General features: G+C 46.8%; 1 protein-coding gene across 4 annotated transcripts in view; it reads right to left on the bottom strand.

Annotated features, from left to right (window-relative positions):
• Window positions 1–234: 234 nt before the first annotated feature.
• The window catches only part of Ralbp1 (ralA binding protein 1), a 37025-nt gene continuing 17542 nt past the window's right edge, over window positions 235–19717 (bottom strand). For 3 of the 4 annotated variants that reach the window (XM_021653537.2, XM_021653536.2, XM_021653538.2), the window contains exons 2-10: window positions 16118–16414; window positions 13674–14132; window positions 10841–11190; window positions 8307–8468; window positions 6955–7086; window positions 5827–5934; window positions 4459–4580; window positions 3845–3968; window positions 235–1956 (exon numbers count right to left, since the gene is read on the bottom strand). In XM_021653537.2, the coding sequence (XP_021509212.1) occupies window positions 1711–1956; window positions 3845–3968; window positions 4459–4580; window positions 5827–5934; window positions 6955–7086; window positions 8307–8468; window positions 10841–11190; window positions 13674–14132; window positions 16118–16361 (1947 nt within the window). In that variant the 5' untranslated portion in view covers window positions 16362–16414 and the 3' untranslated portion in view covers window positions 235–1710. The remainder of the gene's footprint in view (window positions 1957–3844; window positions 3969–4458; window positions 4581–5826; window positions 5935–6954; window positions 7087–8306; window positions 8469–10840; window positions 11191–13673; window positions 14133–16117; window positions 16415–19717) is intronic. The other variant, XM_021653539.2, reaches the window with a different exon arrangement.

The raw sequence follows: 19717 nt of genomic DNA, 5'->3' as shown, positions 1-19717 counted from the left end.
GGCACCAGAAATTTGTCAAGAGTCGGGAGCTGCACACCGGAGCAAGCGCTTCCGTCAGCAGCCGGCACAGGTGAGAGGTGAAGAAGGGAGGGACCAACAGCAGACCACACGCATTGCAAGGGACACAGGTGAAACAGAGCCCCTCATTCACCCTTGACCTTGCAGCACTTCCACCAACTGTGTCAGCTGCTGAGTTTGCAATTATTTTAAAGAAAAGAGTGTACAAGAAAAAGCTTTTTCTCAAATGGCTGTTGGATTTATTTCCTTGATCAATAATGGTCCTGGCAAAAATTAGTTAACCAACATTGAGACACTAATAATGAAATTCTAATTTTAAAAACCTATGATACCTTGATAGAAATGAGAATTTACACAAACAAAAAAGTCTTCAATATTGCCAGCAAATATAAAATAAATGTGGTACATCTGACAGGACACAGCAAGGCGTTTATACATTTATATTTGACACCTGACCATATTTCCAGTCACCATAATATCTTCTCTCCAGATTTAAAAAAATAGTATGCTGATTTCTATAACAAAGCTTTTTTTTTCTCGTACAAAAATCAAATAATGGCCAACAAGTCACAACAGTGCAATAGGTAGAGGCTAAAAAGAAATCACATAAAACAGGTGCTGAAAGAAACACTAACTAGGAGGGGTTTGGAGCCCTGTGTGGGTTGTTTCTCACGTTAGTGTGTGGGGTTTGTCTTCAGAGCCACAGGGGACCTCCCATGGCCACTCATGGACAGTGCGGCCCAAAGTCGGGCCTCCAGACACCACGGAGCAGCAGTCTGACCTAGAAGCAAACACCAGGTGGGGTAACTGCAGCTATCATTTTCCCTACTGCTGAGTTCTGTAGAGGGAGTCCTCAGGCAGCTCCTGAGGCCGACAGTTAAAACTCCTGTGTGAGAGCGTCTGCATGGCTTATCCTGGCAGAGGCGTGTGCTTCCTGGCCCGAGCCAGCAACTGAAATCATCTGGTTTTCCTGGAAGGTCAGTGTGTGAAAGGTCTCTGGTTTGAGAAGCATCCTTGTGTGAACGCCTCAGGGTCAAGGTGGCCACCCCTGACCACCTCAGAAAAGGCCTTTGCTTGATCCCTGGCAGTGAGTGACTGGGCCTGCACGGCAAGGCTGTGGCAGGCCGCTCGGGGAACTCCTAAACTAGGCCATCCTGAGGACTCACGCTGCCGGACTTGCCTCAGAACTGGAAAAGCCAAGTGGTACAGGGCGGGTAAGGGAACAGTCAGAATATGAGGCAGCTCCCCACTGAACAATCTGCACCAAAAGGTGTGGAAGGCACAAGCAAGAGTGGCCAGAGACCCTGCGGGGCTGGCGAGACCACGAGCGTCCACAAGGCAGACGCAGAAGTGACCTGGTTTGGTTCCCACCCTTTGAGAAGAAAGAGATCCTGATTCTGCTGTGATTTAATTTAAAAAAAAAAAAAAAAAAAAAAAAGATTTTTTTTTTTTTTTTTGGTTTAAAAGAAGCCACTCAAGGGTTAAAATATTTTTTAACAAAGAAAATTTTCAAATAAGCTGACACTGGAAACGCCTGTGTCCCTGCAAGCTCCCGGTGTGGCCACTGCTTCACCCCCCTGACCTGAGCCTGACAGGAGCCAGGTGCAAGAGCACCCGCGGCCCTTGACAAGAGTGTACAGCAGGAAAGGCGCTGGCTCGCTTACAGTAAGATGCACAGGGCCCGGCTGGCGGTCAGATGGCTGTCTCCTTCCGGTCTTTGCTGGGTGAGGGCTTGGCCTGCTCCTTAGCTGCTCTGACCTCAAGGGCACCGTCGCAGGGCGGTGGGCCTGTGCCCCCTCGCCTCTCTGGCTCCTCCTCCTCCTGCAGTAGCTGCTCAGACTTGGCTCGCTGCATCTGGAGCAGACGGAGCTGCACTCGAAGCTCGATGATGGCCTCGCGCTCCTCATGAACTGCTTGGTTCAAGTGATTGTTCTTTATCTTAAGGAAAAGACAGAAAAGGCAGTCACCACCTATTCAAGGTCAGAAGGACAAGGCAGAGCCAGGTGAGAAGTCATATTTTAGCCAACCTGGCTGGTGTGGCAGATATGAACATGCAAATGACCAGATAAATACTGCTCCCAATGGGGGAAGCATAACCTGCCTGGAGTCACAAAGGAGTAAACACACTTAGAGAACAAGGTGTCAACAGGGACAGTTATTTTAGAAAGTATTTCCTGCTTAGCTGGGCTTTCTTCCTTACTCTGGTTTCTCAACAGCCTTCCACGGGAGTACAAAGGTAATTTTAGTAGCAATTAGGAGAGGGAATTGGAACTGGGACAAAAGCTGAGATTCTTTTCCACTCAAGATGCGCCTTTACTGACTACCTGCGAAGTGTGCTAGGTAAGGCCTGAAGGAGACCGAGATCTCTTCCAAGCTCTGCACTCATTCAGCAGTCCTGGCAAGTCACTACTCCCACGCGCTTGCCGCCCCCGCTTGTGCAGCAACTGCCCCTCCGTGAGCACTCTCCCCTTCCTCAGGATTTTCCCAGCATCCTAAGCAGCAGGGTATGCCATGTGACTAGACCTTTGTTCAAGTTGGGTGATCACAAGTATGAGCCCTACTTATATACCCGAACATTGGGTGTGCCCTGACCCTTCTCTCCCCTAAAAGAACACAGCAAGACTCGGTAGATTTGGCCCAAAACAGGAAAGCTGTGTGAATAATGGGCCTTCACAATCCACACAGCCAAACACTATGCTAATTCTGCCATTTGTCTTCCTGTTCAGGAAAACGAAGAGACCAGTGTGGTCTTCTAAACGACAGAGTCCCCAGCAACCCACATCTCACAACTGCCTGCTTCCTTTTTGTTTTTCTAAACAAGGTCTCAACTATGTAGACCAGGCTGGCCTCAAACTCAGAGCCCCATCTGCTTCTGGCTGCCTGAGTCCCGGGGACACTTAATGGCACAGGTGTGCGTGCACAGGTGTATATGCACAGGTGTACGCAGAGGTGTGCATGCACACGGAGAACTTGTCCTCAGGCTGCAGAGCAGCACCTTCACCTGCTGGACTAGCTCCCAGGATCCCTGCCTGCTTCTGCCCCAGGACGGACTCCTACTGAACAAGTGCTATCAACATCAGCAGCCCCTAACACTGCCCACCCGCCACAGACAGCAAATGGGTAGGCGTCCTGGGCAATTCTTGAGTACTTTTTATGCGCATTGGCATTTGACTGCATGTATGTCTGTGTCAGGGTGCTGGAACTGGAGTGACAGAGCGTCGTGAGCTGCCGTTTGGGTGCTAGCACTCGAAGCCAGATCATCTTGAAAAGCAGCTCTTAACTGCTGGGCCAGCTCTCCGGCCCCAAAAATGATAGTTTTCACATTTTCTGCTGTTGTTTTTTTTGAGCTTTGACTGTCCTGGAGCTCACTCCATAGGCCAGGTTGGCCTCAAACTCAGGGAGTTTCCTGCCTTTAACTCCTGACTGCTGGGACTACAGGCACTGGCTGTTCTTGGAGAGGTCCTGCATTCAATTCCCAGCAACTACATGGTGGCTCACAACATCTATAATGAGATCTGGTGCCCTCTTCTGCATGCAGATAGAGCATTCATACATAAAATAAATACCTTAAAAAAAAAATGCCCTTGGAGGGCTGGGCGTGGTGACATGCCTATGATCCTCCGTGCTCTGGGAGGCACCGGCAAGACCAGCCTGGTCTACAAAGCAAGACAGCCAAGGATACACAGAGAAACCCTGTCTCAGAAAAGAAAGAAAGGAAAAGAATGCCCTTGGCTTCCTCTGTACTGGTCTCCAGCAGGACACCATGCATTCTCAAGCACATTTTGGAAATTGCTGACTTTGGCTAGTGCCTCCCTCCCAAACTCACCTCTAGCTCTTCATTCTGTCTCTGTAAGTCTTCCAGAATGAGCTGCAGCTCCTCCTCGTCCTCACTCTCACTCTCACTCTCAGAGGAGTACTCCTCGGTTTCACTCCGGCCGTGCTGCTGGCGACTGCAGAGACACAAAGAGCTTTAGACCCATCTCTTTCTTTCTTTTCTTTGTGATTTATTTATTATGTACACAGTGTCTGTCCGCAGGCTGACACACGCTGCTTTATGCCGTGCTTGTGAGGCCGGCTGAGCGATGCTGCCCTGTGACCTGCTAAGAAGCTTCCAGTGACTGACTTCAGAAGCCTAGTTCTTTTACGGTAATGTGGAAACCATGGTTCTCAGCCTATAGGTCGTGCCCCTTGGAAGGGATGTTGGAATGATCCTTCTTGGAGTTGGCTAAGACTATCTGCTATCAGACATTTATACTGCTATTTGTAACAGTAGCAAAAGACAGTCATGCAGCAGCAGCGTAGGTGATGCTGTGGCTGGGGTCACCACATGAGGAGCCGTAGTAAAGGGTGGCAGCACCGGGAAGGCTGGGGCCGCTAAGCTGAGGCGCTCTGTTCCTATAAACAGCGCAGCTGCAAACACCCAGCCTGCGGCTCCCGTACCTCTGGATCTCCGCAATCTCAGCTCTGAGGCGGTCGATCTCCTCTTTCTCCGAGGCGATCTGACGACGCAGAAACTGCTCCATGGCCAGGAGCTCCTCCTGCTCCGTCAGGATCTCATTCTCCTGAAACGACGATCATGGTAAGAACCTTTCCAAGCTCTACTACAGGAAATGCCTCCTTGCCAGGGCCTCCCACATCGCCCTGACTTGTTCAGCCCTGCTCCCCGCTGAACACACTGAATTAGCACAGCCAAAGCCATTTCCTCAGAATCAAGAAAAGTTACACAAGTTATTCTGAGAAAATGTCTGGACTCTTCTCACCAACAAAATCCTGCAAGACCCCAAATGTGTGCCTTCTGCAAGGATCCCCACGAGCTACCACACCAGGACAGAGGACCAAACGGCACAATCTGCTTTGGCTTCCGGGGGGCTGGAAGGGTGGCTCGGCAGTTAAGAGCACTTGCTCTTTTGGAAGACCCAAGTCCAGCTCCCCACACCCACATCAGGGTACTCCCAAACCACCTGCAGCGCCAGCTTCAGGGGACCCAACAGCAGGTACCTGAACACATGTATATGCAACACATATGTGCAAAATAAACAGAATCTAAAAATCATCTGCTTTGGCTTCCTGTCCCAGGATTCAGGGTCATGGTGACTTTCATACTGTCACTAGGAAAAGGACCGAGGAGATGGACGTGTTGTTGGTACCAGTGTCCAGTATAAGGCAGAGCAGAGGGAAGGAACGGCCCTCTGCTTGACGGGTCCCCTCCCTACACCGTTTGAGAAACACCATATGGAGAAACACCATATGGAGAAAGTCTGTCTGCACACTCCATCTAGGGCCGTCGGGCCTAGAGAGAGCAGCAGAGCAGGAATAAGGAGCGGAGGCAAAAGCTTCAGCAATTCCTTCCAAACAAGGTTGCAGTCCCGTGAGCACTGAAAAGCTATCAAGGGAGGCTGCTTCTTGTGTTTAAACACATGCACATTCTTCTTTTGCCTCAGAGTACCTATGGATGAAGTTAGCATTCCAAGAAACCTCAGATGGGAAACCCTGAAGAAAATATGTGGGATATGTGTCTCCTCAGAGTTTCTGTCTCTGCTCTTGCTGATAGAAGGTCTTGAGCACCTCTAAGTCAGGAAAATGCCTACAACACAAACTGTCGTGTAGGCTTAATGAGACTAGGAACAGAGACTAGGAAAGTAGCTGCTCCCTCCACACTGAACACCTCAGCAACTACAGCACAAGGTAGGGCCGTGAACAGGAACAAGTCCTTTGGACTCACTTTACAATTTTGGTTTTGAAGTATATACTTGAGCTTCCATTTGAAAAATAACCAATAAAAGACCAGAAACGAAGAGTTTAGCTTACCTGGGCAAGAAGAATGTTTATAACCTCTTCATTTTCATTCATTTCTTCTTTGGAAACATCCTCTTTTGAAAGGCTGGCTATCTCCTGTGCAATCTTGGTTTCACACTCCTGTCAAAGACAAGCGTTGTTCAGCCCACAAGTAACAAATGGCCTCTTAAACCCCAGCAGCAGGAGTGAGCTGTCTACAATGATGGTGGACATTCGCTAACTGGCTAGAATATAATATGGGTAGGACCGGGCGGGCAGACACACACCTTTAACCCCAGTACTCAGGAGGCAGAGGTAGGAACTCTAAGTGAGTTCTCGGCCAATCTGGTCTACATAGTGAGTTCCAGGGCAGCCAGGGTGACACAGAAAAACCCTGTCTCAAAAAACAAAGCCAGGAGTAGTGGCAGCTGCCTTTAATTCCAGCATTCAGGGAAAAGAAACAAAAGACAATTTAGTGAACTGGAGAGAGAGAAAAAAGTACGTAAAGGGCTCCTGTTAGACTTCATGTCCTGAAACCTGGAGGGTAGCTGTAAAAATCTCAGAACTGTACTCCCAACAAAGCCTGTAACCTTGAAGCAAAAGGACTTAGGTGGCTGTGTTTAAAAGTCACAACAATCCGTTCCTCCAGGATCTGCATGTAGATTGCAAGGCCTTCCAGGGATGTAGATTCTAGCTTTGACATGCCTGGAAACTCTGGAAACTGAGTCCAGAGCCAAGCCTCACACAATGCCCTAGTACAGGGCCAACGCAGCAGAGGTTTTACACAGTTCTTCCAGTGACTGCACAAGCAGGATCCCTCCTGGGTCTGCATACTGCATCTCCACTGAAACAAGCTTCTCAGCAGGCTCTCTCTAGGGATCCCCACCCAGCCCAAAGCTTACCCTTAGATGCAAACCAGGCAGGAAAATAACAATCACCTTTGTAATTAAAATAATTCTAAAACGTAAAGAAACATTTGATTTATACCAGGCTAAAATATGAATGACACAGAACAAGAACCACTTGTGTGAATAAATTTCCCATAAGAGAATTCAACAGACATGGATGCATTACGTTTAAAAGAAGTGACTTAGAGCAGTGAGGAGAGGGCTCTTCTACACGCCCGTGTACTACCAGACAATGGACGAGAGAGAAACTCACTTGTCTTTTAGCTTCCCTCAGTTTTCTCTTGAGGGCAGTCAGGATCCTCTGTACTTCCCATAATCTTTCTTCCTTAGATAAGTCCTTTATCCCGCCCTGCAGATCTCGATGTAAACAGTTCAAAAGAAATTCCTAGAAAACAAGAACAAACGGAGTCTCCTCAGTGTCTCCTTATCGAAAAGCAGCACAGGGGTTTCTACGCTGCTCTGGGCACCAGCCATCTTTTGTTCCGCACCAAGAGCAGCGACAATTCTTCTCTCCCCAAGGACACGGCGAACAGTGTGCCCACTCCCATTTGTGTGACCTGGGAATTAGAACCCCATTCATTGTTTCTGGTAATTCAGTAGTAATTAATCCACATCTTCCTCTGCCCTCCTCCTCTCAGCAACTGATAAGAACAGAAAAGCAGGCATGTGACAATGTTCATGCAAACACAATCAACAGATGTTAAGGTTTTACTCAAGCTTGAATTTCTTACCAATCAGTCTCTCTGCCTCCCTGAAGATCCCCCCTCCCCTCTCTCTCTCTCTCTCTCACACACACACACACACACACACACACTCAAAAAACCACATACACATTCTTTCTCACACACAATCTCATACACATACATATACCACACACAACACCACATACACACACACTTAAGAGCACACAGATACATACCACATACACATAACATGCAACATACACACAATTTACTGGGTCTCTTTTAGATATCAAAGTAGTATATAATAAAAAAGCTCAGCCTTGAGCTAAATCATGTCACAGAGTAAATTATTAAACATCCCTAATTTCCAATATTTTAGCTGTAAAATATGTTGGGTAACAGCACCTTGTCTAGAAAAGCAAATATTTTTGAGCTCCCGGCCACGGCGGAGTCTTCCCTATGTATTATCTCCTATCTACAGAACTCCCCGAGCTGATCCACTTTAAAATGAGAAGACCAAGGTTTAAGGGCGCTGAAACATTTGCCTAATAAAATCAGTGTGTCAAGAATGAGCAAAGCGGGACTTTAAAGCCAACCCTTATGGTTTAAAATCCTACACTATTTCCACCATGACTGTTTACTTAGACGGCATGAACTAGGATAGCTGGAAACGTGCCAGGATGAATGTGTTCCCAAGTCAAGGGCAGAGTTCGGGGCCTGCAGAGCTCGGGGCGTGCAGTGCTTGCCTGAGGCCCTGGGTTCCACCCAGAACTGCACAGAAGTTCGTGTGGTGCCAGAAGAGGTGGGGGCAGCACACAGGACACCACCACTCAGAGGCCCTCAGTGGCCAGCACAGACCAGGCAGGGAGGGGCAAGGAGAGGCAGGGCAGGGCTCGGGAAGGGCAAGCAGGGCGGCACATACCTGTCTCCTGATCTCTTCCTTGATGCCTGCCTGGGTCTCTGGCAGTGTGGGCATTGTGGCCATGTTGGACCATCGCAGAGGTCTTGTCACTTGCTTCAGGACCACAGTACCAAAAAGCTCTTGCACATGTGTGAAAAGCACGTACAGGACACGGTTGCTGATCTGGAGAAAATAGATTTAGAGTTGCAAAAAGCCGTCAACATGATGTTTCACTCTACCTGCATCAGTCACATAGTGCAGCCTTTAATCCTGGACGCAGAACAGAAAGTCTCCACAGAGGACAAAAACAGTTTCAAGAAAACATGAAAGCCTGACTTAAATGATGGACCCACAGGGAAAAGCCAGTAAAGGAGACACACTGCCATCAATATGCACTTTCCTGCCACCCATGAACTAATGGTCACTTCTAACTTATTATGACACCTTTGCACACACAAAGTGATGCTCCTGAGGACGGGGTGGGGGTGGGGGGTGGAGCACCTGCCTGCAGGTGTGTAGAGCTGGCAGCCACTGCTCTATGATGCTCCCTTACTAGGAAGCCAGAACTGCAGAATGGCTGAACAACCAAGACAGGACATCTTTTCCTGGCTTAAACTTTCTTATGATTCCCTTGGAACGTCTGTGGTTCAAGCATCCACATTATGGCAATGTTGAGTAACGAGGTAGTACTGACCAAATTTTGAATACAGGCTAACAAAAGTGAGCATGATATTTGAGTAATTTAAGAAACAGTTTGTTTCCAAAATATAACTAATAACTAATAAAAGTATCTTTACAAAAGAAAATACCCCTTATAGTAGCAATAGTGCCATGTGGTCAGAACCTCACATACCAGCCAGAAAGAAAGCTTCATTTAAAAATTAAAGTGGTGCATACTTGTAGTCCCAGCACTCGGGAGGAAGAGGCAGGTGGATCTCTGAGCTCAAGGCCAGCTTGGTCGACAATGAGTTCCAGGACAGAGAAACTTGTCTCAAAAAAACAAAACAAAACAAAACAAAACAAAAAAAAAAACAAAACAACAAAAACCCACTGTCTTTTTTTTCTTTTGACACAGTAAATATCATTTATTCTAAAGGAAACACACAAGTCTTTGACAGCATCAGCTGAGCAGTGATAAAAGGACCCCAGGCCAGAAAGACATGTCATGCGAGCAGGAAGACCCAAGTTCCATCTCCCTAAGTCACAGTAAAAAAAAAAAAAAAAAGAAAGAAGGAAAAAAGAAAATGTTGGGTGTGGTGGTGTACAGTGACAATTTGGGATTCTTTAAGAAACACAGAAGAAAGAAATGTGCTTCGGGGCTGGAGAGATGACTCAGTGGATAAAAGCTCTGTCAACTTCCAGGAACCACATGGTGCTCACAACTGTCCATGCTTTCTATTGCCTCTTCTGGCATGCAGGTGAACATGCAGACAGAGCATCCAAAATAAAAAAGAAGTGTGTTTTGCAGCGGCTGGCTCGGATTTGCCTCCTGCCCTAGCAGTTCTGCCAGCTGCAGAGTTTCTGCCACTGTGTGACATTTGAAATTCTGGGGACTTTCAGAGGGCATATAAACGCTAGAACCCAGAGAGTGAGGCGGATGGCTGGCTGCTGGCTGTGGCTCGCTGAGAAGAAGAAATCAGCTATCCTTACTTACTTCAGTGATCAAACTTGTCCCAAGGAGTTCAACACCCTAATCAGCAGGGAGCAGTCAAACAATAACATTGCCCCTGCCCCTCTCTCCTTTTTTCTCTCTGTGGAAGAAAAGGTGAACAAGGGTGGGGGAAAGCCCACAACGCAGTAAAAGGCTACAGTGGTGCCCACCTGTGACCCAGTGCTGGGAGGAGGGACAGAGGTTCCCTGCAGCTTGCTGGCCAGCCAACCTGGCCTATTTGGCAGTTTAGGCCAGTGACAGACCCTCTCTAAAGAAGAAAAAAAGGCGGCTGGTTGGTGCTTAAGCAACAATAACAGCTAGGCATGGTGCACGCTTTCAATCCCAGAACTCCAGGAGATTGCTTTGAGTTCAAGGCCAGCCTGTCTACAAATCGAGTCCAAAGGCCAAGGCTACACAGAGAAACCCTATCTCAAAAAAAAAAGTCCTATGACATCAGCATACATCTACATGTGCAGCCACACACATCCAATTCCCACATACAAAACGGATGCCAGATATGCATGTATATTAAAAAAAAACAAACAAGCAACACACTATTCAACTCCCTGAGCAGCCTACCAGATTAAGAGACAATGTACTCTCTCTCTCTCTGGAACCATCTTACAAGAGAAGGCCTCACTAATTCTAGACAAGCAAACAACACAGCCCTTTGTGCTTCATCCAAGTGGACAGGATATTTACATTTCCCAACTAAGGCAAAGGGCAAACGCGCGCCTGTCGGCGCACTGCTGGCCCTGCTTACACTTGGAAAGAGCAGATCTACAGCCCGGCTCACTCGTCATTCACCTTCTTGGATTCACTGTGTACAAGTGACTCAGCAACAGACCCATCCCCCAATTTCCCAGTGCCAGAACCAAAAGGGAGTGTGCGGACGGACCCGTACCTGGACAGTCGGGCTCAGCACTATAGAAATGTTCTGAATGTTCATTTTTGTTTCTAGCTCCTTCGCAATGACGTGGTCCATGTGCACAATGAGCCAGGAAATCAGGAGGTGGTTGCATTCTGGCAGTTCCTTGAGCAAGCGCTGGAATTCCTGCACCTTCTCCAGCTCCGTGGTCCTCCCACAAGCCTCCTCAAACCGGGGCATAAGCTCTTTGGTGAGCAGATTCTCTGGAAGGTCTCGCAAATACTGCTTCAGCAAGCTGGCTACAGTGTTAGGCTCATACTCTTCCAAGTTTGGAGACTCCTCTCGGTCATAGGCTGCTTTTAGCTCGTCCACCTTTGATTTGATTCCTTAAAATATTAATTTTTGTAGAGAGAGAATACCAGAAATCAGACATGCTTTCTTTACCACTACACACACCCGCCGCAGAGACACAGGACCAGGCAGGAACAACCTCTGGAAGCAGGCGTGGTGGCACACGCCCGCCATCTCAGCACTAGAGGGCTGAGGCAAGAAGACTGGCCAGTTCAAGGCCAGTCTGGGCTACACAGTAAGACCCTGGCCCCGCCTGAAAGGAGTCAGTCTCCGCATGTGGGTCACAGAACTCTCTAAAACACAAGCACAGAAAATCAGAACTACAAACTTAATATTCCCGGAAGCCATGGTACATTAAGAAATATGTTTAATACAGGAAAATATATAAATACGATGATAAATACAATGGCAGTTAGATAAAAATTCAAAGGGAAATGAAGCTATACCCAAGCATATACACTGTACATGGAAAGTCGAGTTCCTAACCCTCACGAGATGGACAGTGAAGGCCCCTCACATGCAACTACTCCCGAGCTGCCGCTTTGTAAACAGTTATTCTGTAATGCAGAACAAAGTTCCCAGCTAACAAACTCCAGGGAAATTGTTCTCCAATAAGTAGCACCCACCTAATTTCTATTTTAAAGTTTAAAAATATTGTTTTTCTGGGACAGGCTTTCTCTGTGTAGTCCTGGCTGTCCTGGAACTAGCTCTGTAGACTAGGCTTGCCTTGAACTCACAGAGACTGGCCTGCCTCTACCTCCGGAGTGCTGGGATTAAATTAAAGGCATGTGCCACTACTGCCTGGCTTAAAGTTTGAATTCTTTAAGTATTTTCTTAGTCTAAACCAAGCTAGAACAACAAAAAAATAAAAAATAAAGTCAAGGCTTCTAAAATACAACCATTTGGCTTTTCATATTGTACTGAAAACAACAGCACATCAGGTGTTTTTCAAACCTTCTATCAGATTTTATGTAAGATATAGTCCCATCTATATTAAGTGGCATAATTCAGCGATGGTGATCAAAATAGCTTTGAGTTTTTTAAAACTTAAAACTGTAGACCAGCTACACAGAACAAGCTACAGACTAAGTCTGATAATGTAAACTGCCGTCTAATGTGAACATTCAATCAAGGTGATGTTTATGTTTGAAACTTGACATTCCATCTTACGTGCAAAACTCCAACGGCATTATAATAAACCTGTACCTTATCCAGACTGACAAAACTAAGTCACTGGTCCCAAAGAGGAAGATAGCCTTCAGTCTTATTTTGAGAGAGAAAAGAAAATCCTTGTACGTTATGTTGCTGGCCATAGTCTCTGCACATAGAGTCTCACTATGTGTGGCAGAAGCTGGCCTTAAACTCAGGATGGAGCCCAGGCTAGCCTCAACTGCAACCCTGCCTCTGCCTCCTCAGGGCTGATATGAGCATGCTCCACCACAACCACATTCTATATGCATACCTTATAAAGACCTGCTCCTCTACCACAGACAGGAAGAAAGTGTGTTTGCTTATTATAAAAATGTTTGTCTTTTAAAACTTGAAAACTTCAAATCAGGAATTCCAGTGAGAAATAGAATAGTGTAAAGGTACTTTTAGTGTAGCAAATACAATGAAGCAAACACAAAGCAATTCTTTAAACTGTCTTTCCTACTAGCATTTCTTTGTTCGCTTCTTTTCTCTCTGTATGTGTACAGGTGTTGTGCCTCACACTTCTGTGCACCAAGTGCAGGCCTGGTGCCCAGAGGCCGGAAGAAGGTGTCAGATCCCCCGGAACTGGAGCTCTAGACAGGTGTGAGCTGGGAACTGAACTCAGGTCCTCTGGAAGAACAACCAGTGCTCTCAGCTGCTCAGCCACCTCTCCAGCCCCTTTCAGATTAGTTTTTAAACTGGAACTGATATAAATGATAATCAAACATCTCCAGCAAAAAAAAAAAAAAAAAAACTCATTATAATATTGGCATCAAATAAGGTCGGGGCTGGGGGCTGGGATGCAGCTAAATGGCAGAGTACCTGTTTCACACACACAGCGGCCCTGCATGGAACCCTGTGCTTCGGACATGAACCCCATGCTAGCACAAAGCTCACACCATTGCTGTATGTGGCTGACAGGAGCATTCACATTTGGGGCCCAGCCACTGAGCAAACAACACTCTTTAGTCAGGCTAAGGAAACCTATCACTTGGCTGAGAAGCTCCCTTCACAGACCTCAGCTCCTACTGCTGAGCCTGGGCTTAGAAAGAAGTGAGACAAGGCTTGGCACACCACACCGCTAAGCCACACAGCCCTCATGCTTCGCTCTGACTGGCTGCTGCCCGCTGTGAATCATCTGGGAGTAAGTCCTTATGGAAGGCAATAGCGTGAAAACCAAACACAGTGGAAGGGTTACACAACCGGAAGGGCCAAGGAAGTGATTACAGTTTAGGATCCAAGACAAAATGTTCCTCACAAGTTAATAGTCTTTCATTTAGGAAACTCATTTTTTTAAACTACCAAGCAAAACGCCTGTGCCCGATACCTGAAACTCTGTAGATGCCTTCGCACTTCATGCCATGCTTCTCCATGTAATCTATACACTCTCGGAAGACAGCTGGCAACCGAACACCATCACACATCATGGTCCTCTCTACCGCGTCAGCCAACGGGACGCCAAAAATGGGCTTGAGGCTCGGAACGTCGACCTGAGGCACCTCTGGCTCCTGAACTGGCTTTTTCTTTTTCTTCTTTTCCTTCCACTGTTTAACAACATCAGCTGCTGTCAAGTCTTTAGATTTCTTTTCTTTATGCTTTTCTTCTTTGTGCTTTTCTTCTTTATGCTTTTCTTCTTTGGGCTTTTCTTTGATTTTAAAATCCTTTTCTTTCTTTTTAGAAAAACTGGGCTTCTTGAACACATGGATTCCCTTGGACCTCTTCATCTTAGAAGGACTTTCTGCTTCATCTCCTGAGCTGTCTTCCTGGAAGGCAGCATAGCCTTCAGCTGCCAAGGAAATGCAGTATAAATTGTGTTTAATGTCAAACTGTGTAAGAGGGGGGAAAAAGTACCACCTGGCAGCACCTATCACTTCTTGGTCCTCCAAAAAAAAAAAAAAAAAAACCAGCAAAAAGCAATGATGTAGTGACATTTAATGACCACATGAGGGCAACAACAGCACCCATCTACAATATCAATGTTGTGAGGAATGTAGCTTATTATGTATTATATACATACTACATATATTACACAGTGTATGTACGCAAGCAGAGTTCTAAGAAACTAAGTATGAATGCACATGAAACACTAAACGTAGGAGACTAATGAGATGAAACCTATAAAACAGCGTGTGCCCACTGCTCAGCTACCCGTGGCCTGTTTGTCACTGGAGGCCATCAAGAAGCACGTTACAAGCTGCACAACTGTCCATGTGCTCCACTTACTCCACTGTCCCTCTCTGCCCTGCATCCCATCACTAGCCTTTCTGGAGCAGAGACCACACCTCCTTTACCTGAAGGCTGAATGCAATTATTCCTTCACTTTGGCTGACACATTAGAAGCAATTTTTGCATTCTGACAAAGACACTAATTCCATTCATACCAATTCAGAATTGCCAGTTTGCTTCTGTGTTTGTCTCACTAGTTACCAGGCTGGCTTAAACTGGCCACAGGTGATGCTTCTATATAGGTCTCCAATATACTTCAACTATAGACACGCATGAGTCACTGCACCTGGCAATTCCTTCCTCCTTCTCTCCTCCCCCTCTCTTGCCTGGCTACTGTTTGTTTGTTTGCTTGTTTGTATGGAATAGGGATTCTATATAACTCTGGTTGTCCTGGAACTCACTATGTAAGCCAGACTGGCCTTCAACTCAAAGAGGTCTGCCTCTGCCTTCTGAGTTCTGGAATTAAAGGTATGTACCATGATGCCCAGCAATTTACCTCTCAATATTATTCTCTGCATGTGTGTCCACATCAATGTGTGCTGTGAAGCCAGAGGGGAAGAGCAGGTCCCCTAGAGCTAGACCACAGGGGGTTATGAGGTTATGGGTGCTGGGAACAAACTCGGGTCCTCTGGAAGAACAGCAAGCGCTCTGGACTGCTGAACTATGGCTCAGCCCTACTCTTCTGTTCTTTCAAACAGCCCCAACTCATCTACTCAGTAGATTTTATGTGGCACATAAAATGGTGCATACCTTTAATTCTAGTACTTGGGAGGCTGAGGCAGGCCTGTCAGTGTGAGTTTGAGGCCAGCCTGCTCTCTCTATATATAGTGAGTTCCACGATAGCCAGGGCTATGTAGAGAGACCCTGTCTTTAAAAAAAAATAAAATAAATCATCAATGCAAAGGGCTTTATTTTAATAGCTAATCAACACAAAATCTTAATGCCTTGCTTTGCTAACTTACAAGTTATTTTATAGCAAAGATTAAAAATAGTTTGTAAGTCTTTCAACTAAAACCATAATCTTGGACTAACCTGAGTGGCAAAAGTCTTAAGAGGAAACCAGGCAGTGGTGGGGCATGACTGCTCCCAGCACTCAGGAGGCAGAGGCAGGCAGATCTGAGTTTGAGGCTAGCCTGGTCTAGAATGAGTTCCAGGACAGCCAGGGCTACACAGAGTCCAGTAAGAGTTCCCAAATGACCACAAATCCATAAAGGGTGACTCGGTCTCGGCAAAATAATTTCTACTTTATATGCATTATTTTGAACAACCACTTTTAAAATAGAGACTGGGAAACTTACCACTTCTGAAAATTTGGTGTCTTTATTTGTAATGCAAAGAAAAATTAAGAACCCACAATATAAAGAACAGAGAATGGCAAATGAGAGTATCTGCCTAGACATTATTTCCAGAAGACAACTGGGGCATGTGGTTAGAGCAGAAGTTATCAAAACACATCAAGCCAGATGTGCTGACACAGGCTGGGAATCCATCAAGAGGCCAAGGCAAGAGATCCTGTACCAAAAGCATAGAGAAAACAATACTTACTCCTTTTTTCCTTTTTCTTAAATTTTCCTTTTTTCTTCCCATGGTCTTTCTCATCATCTGATACTAAGTCAGGAGGCTCGTGGAGGATGTCATGGGGAGGAGAGGGCTCACCCGTCCTGTACAAGCCAGGAAATTTTGTAGGACTAATCTCCTCAGAGCTGGGGGTCCGGGTCAGCCCGCTGCCATGCTCGGCCCTTCGGTGTTCACTAGGGCTGCTGGTGGGGGGCAGGAAGCACTCAGTCATGCTGCTGCCCTGACAAGGAAGGGAAGTGGTCTTCTGTTACCTGTCCATTACACCTGCAAGGAGGAAAAATCAGCACTGAGCACACATTAGCAAGAACAGGACCACCGACAGTCAGCAGTGAGCCCTGCATTTACAAACAGCCTCCACCCATCTTCTCACACGCCGGTGTTACACACTTGAGTTCTCAGGGCCCAAAGCACAGAGACCCCAAGCATCAGGGAGGCACAGCAGAAGAAAGCCAGAGAGGTCTCAAGGGAGATGCAGGCAGCTGTCAGCCCACCACTCAGAAGCTGGGCTGTAAGTGAGGCCAACCTGAGCAACACAACAAGCTTCTGGCTACCTCGGGCTACAGAGCGAGACCCTGTTCCAAACAATAATGAGTCCCTGTATGGCTCCTGAGCCATGTCTCCAAGGGCACTGGCATGGGACTAGCAAGATGAAGCATGTTCAAACCCAGGAAATCTCAAATTTGAGATTTAAAATCTCATCCTGAGACTGGAAAGTAGAGAACAAAGCTCTCTCCTGTTTCTGCGCCTGCCTCAGGAGCATATGACACAAGCCGCGGGTGGCTACAGGTGGCCAGTCACGGGAGCTTGTCACCTGTTATCTTTCCCCATGCAAACAGAGCACTGGCAGATCCTAAGTCCCAGCCAATGAGATGCATTCATCCCCAAAGCCCCTCCCCACTGCCCAAGGTTTATTAGTCCTTGTTTCACATGAAGGATGTCAGCAACTGGCTGTTTATCCAGAGCTGTCACACTGGGGGAAATAGGGCTCTCCTTCTCCCTGAAGAATTCATCACTGGACCGGAGCTCCCACTCAACGGCCGGGCAGGCAGTCACCACTGAACCTCTGTGGTCACCGCTAGAGCTCGGCCCTGCCATGAGCTGAGCTGCTGCTGCTCCTCTCAGCCCACTGTAGTGGCGACCTGCAGGAGTGCGCTGTTCCTGAAGCAGCAGCCTGATTCAGTCAGCCAGGCCAGGCTCTTCTTGCCACCCGACTTGGGCTCCAGGCCTTGAGCTCCCCACTGCCACCTGGCCTGGTACTGGCAGTCCAGGAAAAGGAGCAGTAACACTGCAGGAAAAAAATTCCCTTACCTGTACCCCACAGCTGGACTAAAGAGTTTCAACTGGCTGCTTCTTCTCTTTTACGTGGAGTACACAGAAAGAGAGGAGAGAGACAGCCGCTGTGGTGACAGCGCTGTGGTGCACACGTGTACCCTTAATCCTCAGAAATCCCCAAGATTGATGGCAATCTGAGCTATCAAACTGGGCTACAGAAGGTTCCAGGCCAACCTAGGCTGTACAGTGACACTCTGTCCTTAAAAACAAACATCAAAAAAAATTCTTTGTAGCCCTGGCTGTCCTGGAAATTGTTATGTAAACCTGGTTGTCCTTGCAATCACAGAGATTTCCCTGCCTCTGCCTCCTGAGTGCTGGAATTAAAGTGTGCACCACCATATCTGGCTTGCTTTCTCTCATTTTGTTTTTAAAGACAGAGTCTCATGTAGCCCAGGCTAGCCTCAAACTCTTTTTGTGGCCAAGGATAACTCTTAACTTCTAAGCCTCCTGCCTATACCTCCCTAGTGCTGGGATTGCAGGCCTGTGCCACCAGACCTGGCTTCTGTATTTTATGATATAGAAATTAGAACGTAATAAACCTTGAAAACAAAACAAGGCCAAGCACCAGTACCCCTCCCTCCAAGACTCTTCCCTGTGAGCCCACCACAGGCAAAGCACCCAAATATTCAAACGTCTACTAATAAACGAGTACCCGCTCCCAGAAATGCAGAAAGAGGCGGGCTCCCCAGGCTTTGGGAATCCATATAATTAGCAAACTTAGCATACCCTATGAGGAAATTAGTGGTGTTCTACTTACAAATAAAAAACTCAGAGAGCTAAGGCTCAGAGAGCACGATAAAGATGAAACACACATTCTTTCCACAGCACGCCCTTGTGTTTACTTTCAGAAGTATGAGAAGTAAAGACATGAACAAGACCATATGGGGTATGAGAAAGCTGAGGACGCTGGCCCAAATGCAGCAGTCCCTGAAGCACAAGGTGGGCAGGGGGATGCAGGCCACACCTGCGACCCCAAACTCCAGAGGCCAGGCTGTGGGGAGCAAGCTCCAGGGCAACAGATCACCACCAAAGCAAAGAAGCACAGTGTACCCACTGCAGCCTGCAGGCGGAAAACCTGTGCACCCGTGAGAGAGCACACACATGTGCATGGATACACGCAGTCCCCATGGATACCGGAAGATGCCCTGGAACTGGAGCTACAGTCAACTATGAATTTCTCAGTGTTGTGCTGGAAACCAAACCCGTGCTGTCTGTAAGAGCAGCAAGAGCTCTTAACCACTGAGCCATCTCTCTCCAGTCCCCTACAACGTCAGATTCTGACACTCAATACCCTGTGCTGCTGCATTTTAAAAATTATACCTAGTTTACATATAATCCTGGCTTACTATTATTTTTATTAAGTTTCCATACTAAACTGGCAAAAAAAAACATAAAACAACAACTTTCTTGTAAAACTATCTCAAAGAATAGCTTGTCTGTGCTATGGACTAAATAACCCTCCCCCAAATGCCTCCATTATGTTCCCCTATAATGCCCAAAGTGAGACTATTAGGAGGCACCATGCTTTGGGAGTCTTACAGTTTAGCTTTTTAAAGACAACCTGTGTCTGTCAGCTAGCTAGTTTTATGACCTGACACAGTCTTTCTGGGAAGAAAGACTCTCAGTTGATACCATGCCTTCGTGAGAGCTGTCGTACCGGCAAGCCTGAAATGCATTTTCTTAATTAGTAACTAAGATGAGAGGACCCATCCCACTGTGGGTGTACAGTAGAATACAGACCTTTGGAAGGGAAGAGCTATCTTTTTCATGAGTTATCACACCTTTAGTCACAGCACTCGAGAGGCAGAGGCAGGCAGATCTCTGAGTTTGAGGCCGGCTCTACAGAGTGGGTTTGCGGCCTGGTAGGGCTGCACAGAGACACAGAGTAACCTCGTCTCAAAACAAACAAACAATAGCTGTAAGTTCAACTCATTTAGTATTTTTAAAATGTCCATTTATCAATAAATATCAACCTGGAAATGGGTGCGGTGATACACACCTTTAACCCCAACACTTGGGAGGCAAAGGCAGGTGGATCTCTGTGAGTTCGAGGCCAGCCTGGTCAACAGAGTGAGTTCCAGGACAGCCAAGGCTACACAGAGAAACCTTATCACAAAAAAAAAAAAAAAAGGTAGAAACATTTCTTATGAGCAGGGAGCTGTAGAAACAGCTAAAACACAAAGAAATTAGGTCCAATATGCAAACAGGGCACTGGAGCTTAAGGACATTAAAGTA

This window comes from Meriones unguiculatus, chromosome 15 (assembly GCF_030254825.1).
Source record: "Meriones unguiculatus strain TT.TT164.6M chromosome 15, Bangor_MerUng_6.1, whole genome shotgun sequence".
Taxonomy (NCBI): Eukaryota; Metazoa; Chordata; class Mammalia; order Rodentia; family Muridae; genus Meriones; species Meriones unguiculatus.
The sequence above is the reverse complement of the archived record's forward strand: the minus strand, read 5'-3'. Positions and strand labels throughout refer to the sequence as shown.